The sequence below is a fragment of the Peromyscus eremicus genome, chromosome 9 (assembly GCF_949786415.1).
Source record: "Peromyscus eremicus chromosome 9, PerEre_H2_v1, whole genome shotgun sequence".
Lineage (NCBI taxonomy): Eukaryota > Metazoa > Chordata > Mammalia > Rodentia > Cricetidae > Peromyscus > Peromyscus eremicus.
This window is the reverse complement of record NC_081425.1, coordinates 72,544,664-72,558,756: the sequence shown is the minus strand read 5'-3', so window position 1 is coordinate 72,558,756 and position 14,093 is coordinate 72,544,664. Positions and strand designations below refer to the sequence as shown.

General features: G+C 43.4%; 1 protein-coding gene across 1 annotated transcript in view; it reads left to right on the top strand.

Moving 5' to 3' along the window:
• Positions 1–3,211, top strand: part of Tmem260 (transmembrane protein 260) — a 68,234-nt gene extending 65,023 nt beyond the window's left edge. The window contains exon 16 of the mRNA XM_059273720.1: positions 982–3,211. Within this exon, the coding sequence (XP_059129703.1) occupies positions 982–1,236 (255 nt within the window). The 3' untranslated portion in view covers positions 1,237–3,211. The remainder of the gene's footprint in view (positions 1–981) is intronic.
• Positions 3,212–14,093: the final 10,882 nt, after the last annotated feature.

Below are 14,093 nucleotides of genomic sequence, written 5' to 3'. Positions count from 1 at the left end.
CCTGTTTATTTGTTAATGTTGATGCATTCCTTCTGGAAAATTCATTATCGAAATTCTGGACTGCTGGTAGATGGCTCAGCAGATAAAGACATTTGCTAACAAACCTGAGGACCTGATTTGATCCCCAGAACCTACGTGGTGGAAGGAGAGAACCAACTGCCAGAAGTTGTCCTCTGAATGCCACACGTGCACTATGATGCACGCGCATGTGCGCGCGCACACACACACACACACACACTAAACACTAAATAAATAAATAAATAAATAAATAAATAGATGATAAATAAATAGATGTTTTGATTCTACTTGCATCCAATTAACACTGTCTCTGCAGTTGGGAAATCAAAATTCTGAGTTTCTGTGGACAGTGTTTTGGCTATGGCGATGGTAAATTGTAGGGTGTTGTGAAGATTTTCAGCATCGCCCTTTTAGGGGCTCTCTTGATTCTGCTGTGCCAGTACACTTGATAACAATGGAATTGTTGGGATTGGATTGTTGCTAACACTACTGTTGTTCCATGTAGAGAAAAATCCACGTTAATAATGTGAAACAGAAGTTTAATTCTGCCAAGTTCTTTTTCTACACTGTCTATTAAAGATAGATTTTTTTTTTCCAGCAGCTAAATTTAGAGGTTTAGCCGCTCGGCCTGTTGAGTAAATAGCTTTCCTCCAGTTAGAACTAAATCCTTTCCCAGAACATCTTTCTGGAGAAAGAGCACTTTGTCCTGACACAGTGTGTCTTGGGATCCTGCAGCATCCAAAGCCCCAGAAGCAGTTTTAGACGAAGCACATCCGCCTCCCGCTACTGTAGTAATTACGTAGCATCCCTGTATTTTCTGCATGGCCTGGCAATGATTAGATTTTTACTGTAGGCTGCTTGGATTTTTTTTCCTTGTGTCATTAATTTCTCTCTGTTTTCTGGTTTTGAAACAAGAAAATCTGTCAGGATAACAATGGACTCCCAACACTTGCTGTCTTCCAGCTTTACAAGGAGATAGTGTACTTGCGTGAGGAACACCCGGTGAATTGGCATAAGAACTATGCCATCGCCTGTGAGCGGATGCTGCGCCTTCCCAGGACAGATGCAGACCCTGAAGTCCTGCTGTCTGAAACCATCAGACATTTTCGTCTCTACACTCGGAAAGCACGGACTGATCCACAGCGAGCAGACATCAGAGCTGCTCTCAAGCACCTCAAAAGAGAACTACAAAGTCTAAGAAATACAAAAAAGGTCTGAGCCAGCAAGTGCAGGCAGTCCTGCTCATGTTCTGCTTCCAGAGTTGCCAAAGTCCACAAGTTTTTTCTTTAAGTAAAGAAGATGTATCAAAAAAGTAGAAATCTCAGCTATCTCCTAGATATAAGTAACATGTACAGCAGAAACATGTTAATGGCTAAAATGTATGCCTTATGCAAAGTTATGTTTATCTCATGTTGCCAAATTATCATTTCCATGAGAAGTGTTCAGAAACATCTGCAGTTTTCATATAGTGACTGTAAGTTCTAGATGAGAAGGAACTGTCTCCACAGACCTATAATGTTTCAACCTGAGTCTTTTGAAGGCTGTGATTATTGGGATCCATTTAAAAAGATATTCTTAAAATACTCATTCCAGACCAAAGGCGTTTTCCAATTCCTGAAAGTGAGATGGTCTCTAAAAACAATTCTTGTTATACCTCGTTAGAATTCCTTTTTTCTTTAGTTAACTGTAGTTGTTAGAGCCTGAAACTTTATCCTTTATACCGAGTATGTGGGTTTTTTTTTAAAGTTTTGAGTTTTAGCATCCTTATTCTGCAGTCACTGAAAAGGAAAGCTAATTTCATGTTTGCTTATTTCAATTGCAGAAACAGGCAAATTAAAAGGCATTTAACATGTCCTTAATTAATTTCATATTTATGTTTCACTTCTATTTGGATTCACAGTTCTAGACCCCATAATTAGTAGGGTAGCTAGCTGCCCGGATGCACAAAGGGGCGTGGGCAAGAGGGGGGGTGGGGAGGTTGTTGAGTAAATTCATTTCTGCTACAGGCATCTTTTATACATCTTACTAAAGGGAACATGGTAAGAAATGCAAATAATAATAGTTCTTTATTTATTATGACAGTTAATTAATAGCAACCTGTTTTAATGAATAAAGTCACTCAGAGTCCTTCAGCACTTCCTAAGTAAAGGCCAGAATCTGTAGGGATTCTTTTCCCTGATTGTATAGCTCCTAGACTCCAAGCACTATATAGGCCCCTGTATAGAAATGCTCACTAATGAAGAGGGAGGGCTAGAAGCTTGTCTGCATTCAAAGATCACTGGTGAGTCATTCAGCAAGAAAAGGCCCCTGACCAGGAATAGTCACAGTTCCGTGGCATTGTACTGGAAAAGGGTCTGATCAAAGGTCTCCCGTGGAGCTTGCATGGTTCCCTTTCATACTACGACCATAATTAAAACCACTAATTCTCTTTTAAAATGCTGCAGGATGCCATGTAGGCATCTGTCTGGAGTGTCCTTTGTGATGTCATAAGCTGTGAAGGGCCAGTGCCGAGGGCTTTTGAGTGAAATGCCAGTCACGAAGGTGCTTCAAGACAAGGGTGCCTCTGAAAGCCTGACAGGGCCTTGACTGCACAATTCGAGCTGAATTTGCCCCTTGTCAGCTGCCAGTAAATAAATCTCAAAGGGGAAAAGCTGGAGTTTCATTACCTGATCCATGGGGCTTTGTTGGTTTTGGCATCGCACAGGGAAGCTCTTGCTCCTCCATTCTCTGGGTTTGAAGATGTCCATTGGAGCCTGCAGTGCCTGGACAGGGTTCAGAGCGGACCCTTTTGAAGAGTGTCAATAGTTGTAACAGTTCAGCTGTTAGGAAGACAAATACATGGAGGAGCTCATTAATCCGCTTTTGGCTCTCGGTGCCTTTTGCCCTTTTATCACAGCCTTATTAGGCTCCTGCTCATCTTGAACCAGAAAAAACTGAATTGAAGTTGTCGAGTACTAATTGGCAAAGACTTTTAATCATGGGCCAAGAACTTTCACTGACTTGAAAGTAACTTCTCCACAGGGAAGAGCCAGAAACCTGGTTCACCTTAAAACAAAAACCTGTTGGAGCTCAGTGTGGTGTGAAAATTGAAGGAAGCGTCGATAAATTGTCTCAGTCTACCCGTTCCAAAGAAATTATGTAAGATTATGATTTTCACTTGTCTGGGGGAGAGGAAAATAAAGTTCAAACATTTCTTAAGAAAGTCTTTATTGGTTCAGAAAAAAATGGCTTGAGTATGTGTGGTGACAGAGTTTGCTTCTGAACATCCGGCTGCATGTGTGACTGTTCATCTGGGAGTCTACATATCCATGCAGTATTTTCCGACCCTTATTGAAAGGAACATTTTCTGTTAGTTGCCTTCTGAATGGCAAGCATGGCCTCTGTAAGAACACCTGCCTTTTGAACGTGTGTCGTCAGCATAGAGGCACGTCAGCTTCTGAGTGTGCTCTGCAGGTGGCCTGGGTGGTTTGGTATCTGTGCAACAGTGACTTTAGGCCACTGTTCTTTGACAAAGCAACAGTATGTAGTCTGTGGCACATAAAGTCACAACTATTCACATTTCTTAAAACCATTGGGAAATGAAAAAACTAGCAAGTGGAGCTCAGATTTAAGGTCGATTAGCCAGGTTGGCCTTCGTTCCCTCGACAGCTGCTTCCGAGGATCCTGTCTGCTGGGTGAAGCTGGTTGCTTTTCCTTGCTTCTCTTCCTTTTCCTTGGCTAGAGGCTAACACCATCAAATTAGATACAGGGCTCCGTTAGTCCAACCCGAGGACTGAGGAGGGCGTGAAGGAGATGACTTCTCATGCAGGATTTGGCCAGCGTCCCCCTCACAGTGTCCCTGGAGTGCTGTGGGTTGGCAGATGGACAGGAACCCCACAACGCCGCTTCTGCCTGGTGTTTAGCCTGAGGAGCAAGTGGGAGCCGCCAGAGCTATCTGTCTGTCTCCACACACTGCAGTGCCCTGCTGCCTGGGCCCTGAGGTCAGCCACACCAGAGGGCACGCGACGAAGGCATAGTGGCCTCCATGTTCGCTAGCAAAGCACCAAGCATGTCCACTTCCCACCCTTCTCTGGGGTGGGAAGCATGCACAGTTCCTGGTGCTTTACTTCCTCTTGTTTTTTAAAAGGACCTTTCAAATATACATAGTGTTCTGTTACTCAGTGTGTAGCCAAAACAAAATTCATTACTAATGTACTGTTTTGAAAGCGGACAATCGAATTTGTAAATGTTACTTCGCTCATATGCTTGGTGTTTTCTGATGATGAAGCTATGATGTTTAGCCATTAAGAGATTTAATTAAAGCCAGTTTGGGGAGGTCAGGTTATTATACTCTGCTGATAACTCGATGTCATCAGATCAGGATATGAAGAGTAGATTTTTAAATTTACATATTAAAAGTTAAACATTATGACTCCTTAATCATACTTCCCATTAATATCCATCAGCAGTTAAAATGAGTACTTTTAATATTCAGAAAAAATTTCAATTTCAAAGGTTAAAAAAATGAATCCTATTACAGCAAATCCTTTTGTTTTATTTCTGATATAATTTTACAGATGCACTATCATAGGGTAATAAGATTCTGAACTACTCAAGTGCTGTGGCTAGGTAAAGAAAATAATTCCAGATAGACCCCTAAGAGCGTCACACTCTTTTCATTTACCCTCATATTTTGTTGTGGATGCGAAACCATTCTTAAGCTCAAACGCCAAACAAGTGATGTTTCCAAGGATGCTGGGAACATTAAAAGCCAAGATCTTGGCACAGCACCGCAGAGCAAACAAGAAGTGGAGGCTTAGCCGCGCTCATGCTCGATGAAGACGTCATTGTCAGGACTCCGAAGGCCTGTTTGATCTGGATCAGCATGGATGGTGGCTTGCAAAGCTCAAGGAGTGGTACAGTGTGATACCTGGGATATGGGAAAGCAGACGAGCCTGGATGTGTCTTGAAAGGGTTGTGTTGTTTTGTTTCAGCAAGAAAGAAATAACTCTTCACCAACGCAACATGTGTTAGAAGGATTAGCTCATGCTGTTAAAAAATAAATGCTGGTTGGTTGGAGGGAAGGGCAGATAGAGGTCCTCAATCCAATGTGAAGCCAACAAGCAATTTGCTAGCTCTTTTTTTTTTGCAAAACCAGTGTTATAGGTGAAGATGAATTTTCAGTCATAAAGATATTTTGAAGATATTTAATTGTCAGTTGCTGAGATTGCCTCCTTTCATGAGAAAAAGAACTGCATGTCAATCCGAGCTGCACTCCTCCTCAATGCTCAGCTTACAGCATCCAAACATACCTAACTCTTCTGTCCATGTGCTGTGACAGGAGTATATGAAGTAAATCTTCAATTCAGATGTAACAAAAATACAGAGAACTAAGCCAAAGCCAAGAGCCCATCCTCTCATAACTGAGTTGTTTAGAATTGTTATGTCTGCTGTATGTCTTGTTAGAAGAGAAAAATACAATAGATCAAAACATAATACAGCCCAGCTCCCTCCACTTAGCCCCAGCCCTAGAATCAAGTCTTTATGTTGGTATATGTTACATATTATAAACTAGTAATACACATTATAAATTTTGTCCTTTTTATCAAAGTCAACGTCTATTTGGAAGTGTTGCCTTAAAAGGATTATTTTGTAAGGAAATCTGTTAAAATGGAAATTTAAAATTTCCTTCAACTAAATATTCCCTTACATGGCTGAACTACTAGAAGTTGTCTTAATACCTGTAGATGTTGCTCATCTGTGAAAGTCTATGCTAAAAACTAAAGAGGTCACGTTTGGAAAATCAGACCACTTCTCAACCCTGTTGAATTGCCCACTACCTAGAACTTAGGATACTTCCTGGAAGTATCATGAAAGACAAGAATATCCCACAATCCTAGTATACTGTCTTGAGCCCCAAATCTGCAAGAGTGGAAACAATGGAGATTTTGAGAACATAAATCATGTTATCATGTCTTCCCTCAAGATCAGCTTTGAAAGTAGAAAGGAAACAATGCAAGATTGTTGTATTAATAATAACATTTTTAAACATAATTCTTTATTGATCTTTTGGGAATTTCACATTGTGCACCCCAATCTTGCTCATGTCCCAGTCCGTCTATATCCATCCCTCACCCAGCATCCTCCCAGAAAGAACCCCCCCCAAAAATTACAAACAACCACCTAGTTCCTCCATCTTTGCTGCTTCTCCAACACCTCTTCATTGATCCTAGTGGAATTTGGAGCTGTGGTGTGTCATGTAGTAAACGTTTTGTCCAATCAGTCCCACCAGTACACAAGACCAAGCACCCTTTGTAGATGCTCTGGCAACAGGTACAAAAGTGCCTTTTAAGGAATTTCTTATCAAGTGGAAAAGGATTCACTCATCGAAAAGCTCAGGTTCTTTTGGTAGAAGAGTTAAATCAAGCAGGTAGAAGGAAGTTGAAAAAAAACAAAAACAAAAAGGATGGATGGATGGATGGATGGATGGATGGATGGATGGATGGATGGATGGATGGGAGTCTAGAGAGATGGCTCTAAAGTTAAGAGCACTTGCTGTTAAAGGACCTTGGTTCAGTTCCCAGCACCCACTTGGCAAGTTGAACAATCTATAATTCCAGTTCCTGGGATCTGATGCCTTCTGACATCCCACACCAGGGATGTACATGGTGCACTGACATGCGTGCAGACAAAACACTCATACACATAAAAATAAATCTTGGAAAAATAGAAGAACAGAAAAGCAAGGGTCAGTATAAAGTAGTGTGACTCCTTACGGAGAGGGTTGTACCTGGTGGTGGCTCTTATCCAGCTTGCTGTGTTTTAAGTCATAGCATATTCATTTTCTATGACTGGTTTTAACACCACTTTTTAATCTTTCAGCAATCAGAACATGAACCACTAACCTGTGCACATAGCTGCCTTGGTGGGGGATAGTCTCTTGCTGTGCAGGGCTGTGCCTGGCTGGAGCAGCTGTCACCCTGTAGATCGTAAAGTTCACTTCAGTAAGAACTGACCAGCTGTTTTCTATGAAATAGAGGGAAAATAGAAGAAAGCATCTGAGCTAACATGAGGGAGGAGAATTTCATAAAACTCAGTTCACTTTGTGTACATGCAAATGGAATGTATAACATCATACTAAATGTAGATATAATGTTCACATCTAAATGTGTAGATTGGGCAATAGAGAATTTGCCTCTTGCAGAGCATGATGGTACCCATCTGTAATCCCAGCACTCAGGAGACCAGAAGTAGAAGACTCATGAGTTTGAGGCTAGCCTGGACTACATAGCAAAGACACTGCCTTAAAAAGAAGAGTAGAGTCTATTTCTTATTAAAGGTCATGGTAAAGATAAATACATTTCAAAGATACTGGCTTTGGAAAACTTCAGGCCAGGATGACTTGTGAGGGATCACTGAATACAGACTACCACAGTTTATCCATCACCTAAGCCAGGAGTGGTACTTCACACCTGTAATCCCAGCACTAGGGAGGAGGCAGGAGGATCACCAAGAGTTGGAGAATAGGCTGGGCTATGTAGTTCCAGGCCATCCTGCACTAGAGTGAGACAACAAAGTTCCATGTTGGCGAGAATGTTATTTCCAAATTTGGCTGAGTTTTACATATGATTTGTAATAGTGTGTGTGTGTGTGTGTGTGTGTGTGTGTGTGTGTATAATAGTAATATAGATAATAGTAAAGACTATTGTAACAGTAATCTTGGTGACATTAGCCATCTGTTGAGTTGCCTCAGTGGGCACTTTATTTTATTGACTCAGAATTGGAAGTAATTTGGCCTTTCATCTTCAGGAGGAAAGTCAATTTGGTGCCTCCCATGAAATTCAGACCTGTCCTCTGTAACCATGCCATCTGTACTGTGTGCTTCCTGCATATTTGAGAAAGACATAAAGCTAGCCTACTTCACAGGGCTAGCATCGAGTAGCACAGTATTTCCCTTCTCGCTTGTTCTCTCATGAGCAAACCAGCGCTTGCTTTAAAGAGCCCAGCTCTGTTGAATGTTGTGAGCTAATCTGTACCAAGAAAAGGTATGGACTTGTATAAGCATAAAACCAAACTGGAGTTTTATTTCATACCAGTCTCCATAGACCACATAATAATAGTGCTGATGTAGTTGAGATGAATCCCGTGACTTGCCTGCAATTTTGATGGAGACTGTATTCTTTTTAATAGTGCACTTGGTTTGAGAAAATACCTCCATAAACACCTTTGTCTCAGCCTTAAAGCTTCCATAGCCAGGTGCTCTTTCCTGCAGGCAGCCCCTGTGATGTCTTAGGCCAGGTGAAGATTTGAGCTCATGCTGACTACTGCTTGAAGAAGCACACGAAATGGCATGTACCTGATGTGTTCATGGTGCCTCCATTGGAGCCAAGAACAGAAAGCTAACCCTCCCCAGCTCCCCTGTTCACAGCCCCAGGGGGTGAACTGTTCTAGGCCTTTTCTGGGACTGTTCTAGAAGCAGCTGGAGCTAGACTCCCAGGTCTCCACTTGAGAGCAGGTTATTCAAGCTCTGTGTGTTTTAATTCTCTTCTTTGTGGGATGGGACTGTGAGTGATCGATCAGTGGGTTATGCAATTCTGTGCATATAGGTTTTGACTGCTTTTTTGGCTATTAGTTAAAATGGTTATTTGCTTTATGTCCCTTAGTAACATAGGTCTTCAGAACCTCCTTGTGGCCAGGCATGATGGCGAGTTGGAGGTCAACCTGGACTATAGAGCAAAACCCCATCTTAATAAAAGAATAGAAAAGAAAAGGGGGGATAAAGGCCTCTAAGTACTTTACTTCTCATACGTTTAAAAATGTACCCACAAAATACACACTTGGAAATTTGTACATGGCGGGGGCTGCCTGCTCATGTGTATGCAGGTACACATGTATGTATGTGTGGAAACTAGAGGTCAGCCTCAAGTGTTGATGCTCCAGATCTGTCCATCTCAGCTATTTGAAACAAGTACTGTCCCTGGGACCTGGGTCTGTCAATAAAGCTAGGCTGGCTGGCCTGCTCCCCAGGGATCTGCTTGTCTCTGTCCCTCCAGTGGTAGGGATTACATGTGGGTAGTGTACCCAATGTTTTACATGAATACTGAGGATCAAATCAGGTCACCCCAACTCTATGTGGAAATTGTTAATGATTCAGTTTAAAGTGCAATAAGCTCTATAAATATCTGGGCAGTGGTGGCGCATGCCTTTAATCCCAGCACTCGAGGGCTGAGTCAGGTGGATCTCTGTGAGTTTGAGGCCAGCTTGGTCTACAGAGTGAGATCTAGGACAGGCACAAAAACTACATGGAGAAACCCTGTCTCGAAAAACCAAAAAAAAAAACAAAAAACAAAAAAACCAAAAAACCAAAACTATAAATAATGTTGTTGAGATTATATAGATAATTGGCAATCTTGAAAGAGTAACCAAAAATCACTGAGCAAATAAAGAAACCAGTCTCAATGAGACATGTCTCAGTGTTGCATGTGTGTGAAGATAAACACACACACAGGAGGGGGGTGGGGAGGTTAGAATGCGTGTGTGTGTGTGTGTGTGTGTGTGTGTGTGTGTGTGTGTAAAAACCACGTTTCTGATTTATTCCACATGGTCCCATTCCCATGACCACCCTTCCCCTATATTTGTTTTCCAAAACTATGGGCTCCCAGAAGGAAATGTCACATGATCACCCTCTATTCCTCTTCCCAATCTCAGAATTTGCCATCTATGTATTTGATACTATTCGGCTCCCTCCAAATGATACAGATTCTGTGGGGCTAAGGGACTTCCCAAAGAACGATCCTTCCCATCGCAGCCCCTCCACATTGTGCAGGGTTCACCCAGGGCAGGAAGCTCAAAGTCCCGTGGACATGGCCCTTGTTGGGTTCTCACATCCAGCCTGAGGTGAGGGTCATAGAGTTCTGAATAGGGAAGAGTAGTGTGCTCACAAATCTGTTTGAAAGTGAACACTCCATTCAGCACTCATTTTTTAAATATTTCTTTAATAAGCATTTTTTTGGAGCTCCTACAATGAGCCAGGCCTGGGTAGTGGCTGTCAGAGAGGCACCAGGCAGATGCGGACCCTAGCCCCTATGACGGGAATTGAAACACTTTTAAAGAGGTGGAGGGAAAAAAAAGACAAAATGTGAGTCTAGCTGGGTGGTGGTGGTACACACCTTCAATCTCAGCACTTGAGAGGCAGAGGCAGGTGGATCTCAGTGAGTTTGAGGCCAGCCTGGTCTACAAAATGAGTTCCAGGCCAGGCAGGACTGTTACACAGAGAAATCCTGTCTTGAAAAAAATAAAAATTAAAAAAAAAAAAGTGAGTCTAAAAAGTGCCTAAGGATCCCATTACCACTACCAATTCTTACCCGAGCAAGGAAATGCGATGTGCTTTCTAATTGCTGGGAACACTGATTGAGAGATGGTTTCCACTTGCCCTCAACACACATTCACTAGTTTCCACCCACTGACATGTCTGCATCTCATCCTCGGGTTATCTAGAGCCCCGATGAATCCACAAAGGGCTACACTAGACTCAAAAGGGGTCATTGGTCAGCAAGTTCCTTTCGGTGTATGCTACCGCACACACCCACGGCCTCAATGCCATGCCCTCCTTCGCTGCTTCTTGGCCTTCTGCTGGTCGTCATGCCAGCTGATCTTCACAAAACCAATGTTGTCTCCCCACAGCAAAGAAATGTTCCCGCTTCTCCATTTGCCATGATCATGACAGAGAAAGGAGATAAAGAGGGACAGGTGCGTCACTGGCCCAGGGTCATACTTAGCACTCCTTATAACAACTGACCGGGTTCCTAAAGGGCCCCTGCTCTCAGGTGGCCTTGGCACATGTCCCTGCTCAGCCCTGCTGTAAGCAGACCCTGATTCCACAGAGCACCAACAAAGAACTGTTGCTGCTGTTGTATTCTTGTTCCAGATGTCTACTCATTGGTTGTGAGAAAACAGCTCACAAACAGGACACGGTCAACAAAATACTTGACAAGCACTATCCAGATGTGCTGACGTCATGAAAGATGAGAAGAGACAGGGAAAGGTGTCACAGAGCTCAGAAGACTAGAGAGACCCGGCAGCAAAATGCACACAGGTGAGATTAAAGCTGTTGGTGGGGACAACAGCCTTGTGCCGGGGTGCGCTCTGTGTAGTTGTGCGAGGCACTCCATTGCGTGAAGCTGGGCAAAGAGGAGATGGGCGCCTCCTGAGTAATTGTGACATTTGCTGTAATTCTACAGCCTTTCCAAATGAAAAGGATTTCAAAGAAGCTTCCAAACAAAGCAGTCATTTCGCCCTGACTGTCATTCTTTGTCAACTGCTTTGGGGCCTTGGGCAGACAATAGAGAGGACAGTGGTCTTTACTACTTGGGTGCACCAATGATCAAAGAGATAAGATTCTTAAGGATAAAAGCCATAGCCTGCTACCAGCCAGGCCATTAGGGTAGGTGGCCTGCATTGGCCCTGGGCCCAAGCTCCCTCCCAGTGGCCATCCAGATACCCTGGGTGACGAGGGAACATCTCGAGAAAGCCTGAAGCTCTGTGTCCAGAGCTTGGGGAGGCTCAGAGGAAGCCTCTGGGGTTAAATTCCCCTCAAAGCCAGCAGGCTCATACCCAGCTGGAAGCCGGCAGGATCCACTCTCAGATTAGTCCCTGGGTTCTGGATTCTTCTTCAGGGAGTTGGAGGCGAAGCACCCTTAATATCCTAATTCTTTAAAAAGATGATGCAGACTTTTGTAACTTCATTAGCATTTGCAGATAAAAATACATTTTAAGTGACATTATGCTAAGTAATTATTCTTACAAGATGTGGAATTAAATACATTTTCCTCAGCATGAAATTATTCCTGCCACGTACTGAGTTGGGCAACAGCTTAAAAAGAATTTGGACAGGGGGGTTGCCATGAAGGGAAGAAGCAATCTATATTCTTGAAGGGGTGGGGGAGCCAACCCAAAATATTCCACCAAAGGTGAAGTCTTTGTAGCGAAATCATTTTTGGCTAGATGGAATATTAAACCTGCTACTATAAATTTCACGCCTTGCATTCCTAAAGCAGACGTGGAGAAATCATGCCAAAAATTAATCAGAAATAATGCAGCTGGCCTTGCATATTCTTTCCAGTAGGGGGCACAGCAGATAAGACCGTGTGCGCTGGAGACTTCCCGAAGCTGATAATAAGGCGTGTTTGTAATTGCCTCTGTAAAGATATGGAGCCACATGCTTGGATGCTTATTTACATTTTGGGATGTGGTTGAGAATAGATGCTTTCGATTTAGAACTGTGTTTCTGTCTCTAAGTACATGGGAGACTTTCATCTGTCGTGAGCATTGTATTTACCAATGCGTGATGTTCAATTGCTGGATTTAATTGTTACAGTACAGTGAATTATTCTATTATTGCTTACTGTTTTTTATCTGGAGGAAAATTCAAACTTTCCAGGCTTTAGGGCAGGATAAAATGGCTCTGAGCGTGTCAGTGTCTCAAGAGCACATTATTTTCTTATTGGATTGCATTAACTTTACAGATGAAAATTTGAAGGAGAATTAGAAGGCTTAGAGAAAGGAAATTTGGAGAAGAAAAGAATCATGTCTTCAGATTTCTGGAGGGGCTAGCTGGCAAGTCATTCTGAGGGCTGCTGGTACTAATTCCTGTAGGAAGAGACATAGCCAACCCGAAGAAATGATCACAGACAGGCACAGAAAGAAGGGCGTCAATCTCAGAGAACAAGGGAGTTGTTGCCTGCCGACACACCGGTTATCCAGGGCTTACCTGCCTCCCTCTTACAACTGGCACCAATTTTTCTCTTGTTTAAAGACTTAGTTGGGCTTTAAAATTATTTACTTATTTATTATTGTATGTATGTGTTGGGGGCATGTACATAGAGGTCAAAGGACAACTTGGTGACATCCGTTCTTTCCTTCTGCCTTTTGGTGGGCTCCGGGGATCCGATTCGGGTTGCCAGACTCACACGGCGGCGACAAGTGCCTTTACCGGCTGAGGCGGGTGTCTACGTGCACTCCTGGCTCCTAACTTCCCACAACCTGGGAGGGGTTTTTGGCAGTTCCACTTAGTTTGAAATACAAACATAGTCTCCTGCCTCAGACGCACAGAGCCACCCCTGAAGGGACAGCTACATGACATATATAAACAAACATTCATCCGTAAGTGCTCTAATTGACTGCAAGGGAAAGCCAAAGGGAAACAGAACGTAATAAAAACCTAACAGGCAAAAACCCAAGACAAAAGTTCAGGCCTCCTCCTGCCAGGAACTGACTGTTTCCTGAGTATCTGGTGGCGGGCAAGGGGCAGCCATAGGCTATCCCATCCACGCTGCCTGATCAAAACTCTTGCAGGCATCAGCCTGATGGGCCTGGAGTCCTGGCTGTCAACACCCACAACCCCACGAGCCCCTTCCCACCCACTAGAGCTCTGCTGTACATCATTCGATGCCACCTCAAGATCTGGGATCAGAGATTCATGGGTGGGGAACTGCCACAGAGCAGGCTTCCAGGCAAGGGAGAAGCACCTGTCAAAGGGTGGCCAGGGTCCCACTTGTCCCTCTACACCAGCAGTTCTCAACATGTAGGTCGTGACCCTCTTTGGAGCCACATAGTCGATATTTGCATCATGGTTTTTAACAGTAGCAAAATTACAGTTATGAAGTAGCAACAAAAATAATTTATGGTTGGAAGTTACCACAACACGAGAAACTGTATTAAAAGGTCACAGCATTAGGAAGGTTGAGAACCACCACTCTTGATGCTCAGACTCAAGCATCTTACTGGTCTTTCTCAGCTCACACACACACACACACACACACACACACACACACACACACACACACACACACACGGCAGGGCATGGGCGGGGGCGACAGACAGACAGACGTTACAGAGAACTGCAGTCTGGGCCAGCAAAGGAATGACATGTCTGTTCCCAGACGCAGTTCTGTTTTCCTGCACCCTCCTAACTGTGAGGATTTCTTTTCCCTTGTGCTTATTGAGAGAGTCAGTCTCCCTTCTAGGGATGTATACCACCGCACATCTCTTAGCCTTGCCCCTTGGAAACTTGACTTTGCTGCTGTAGAGTGTCTTCC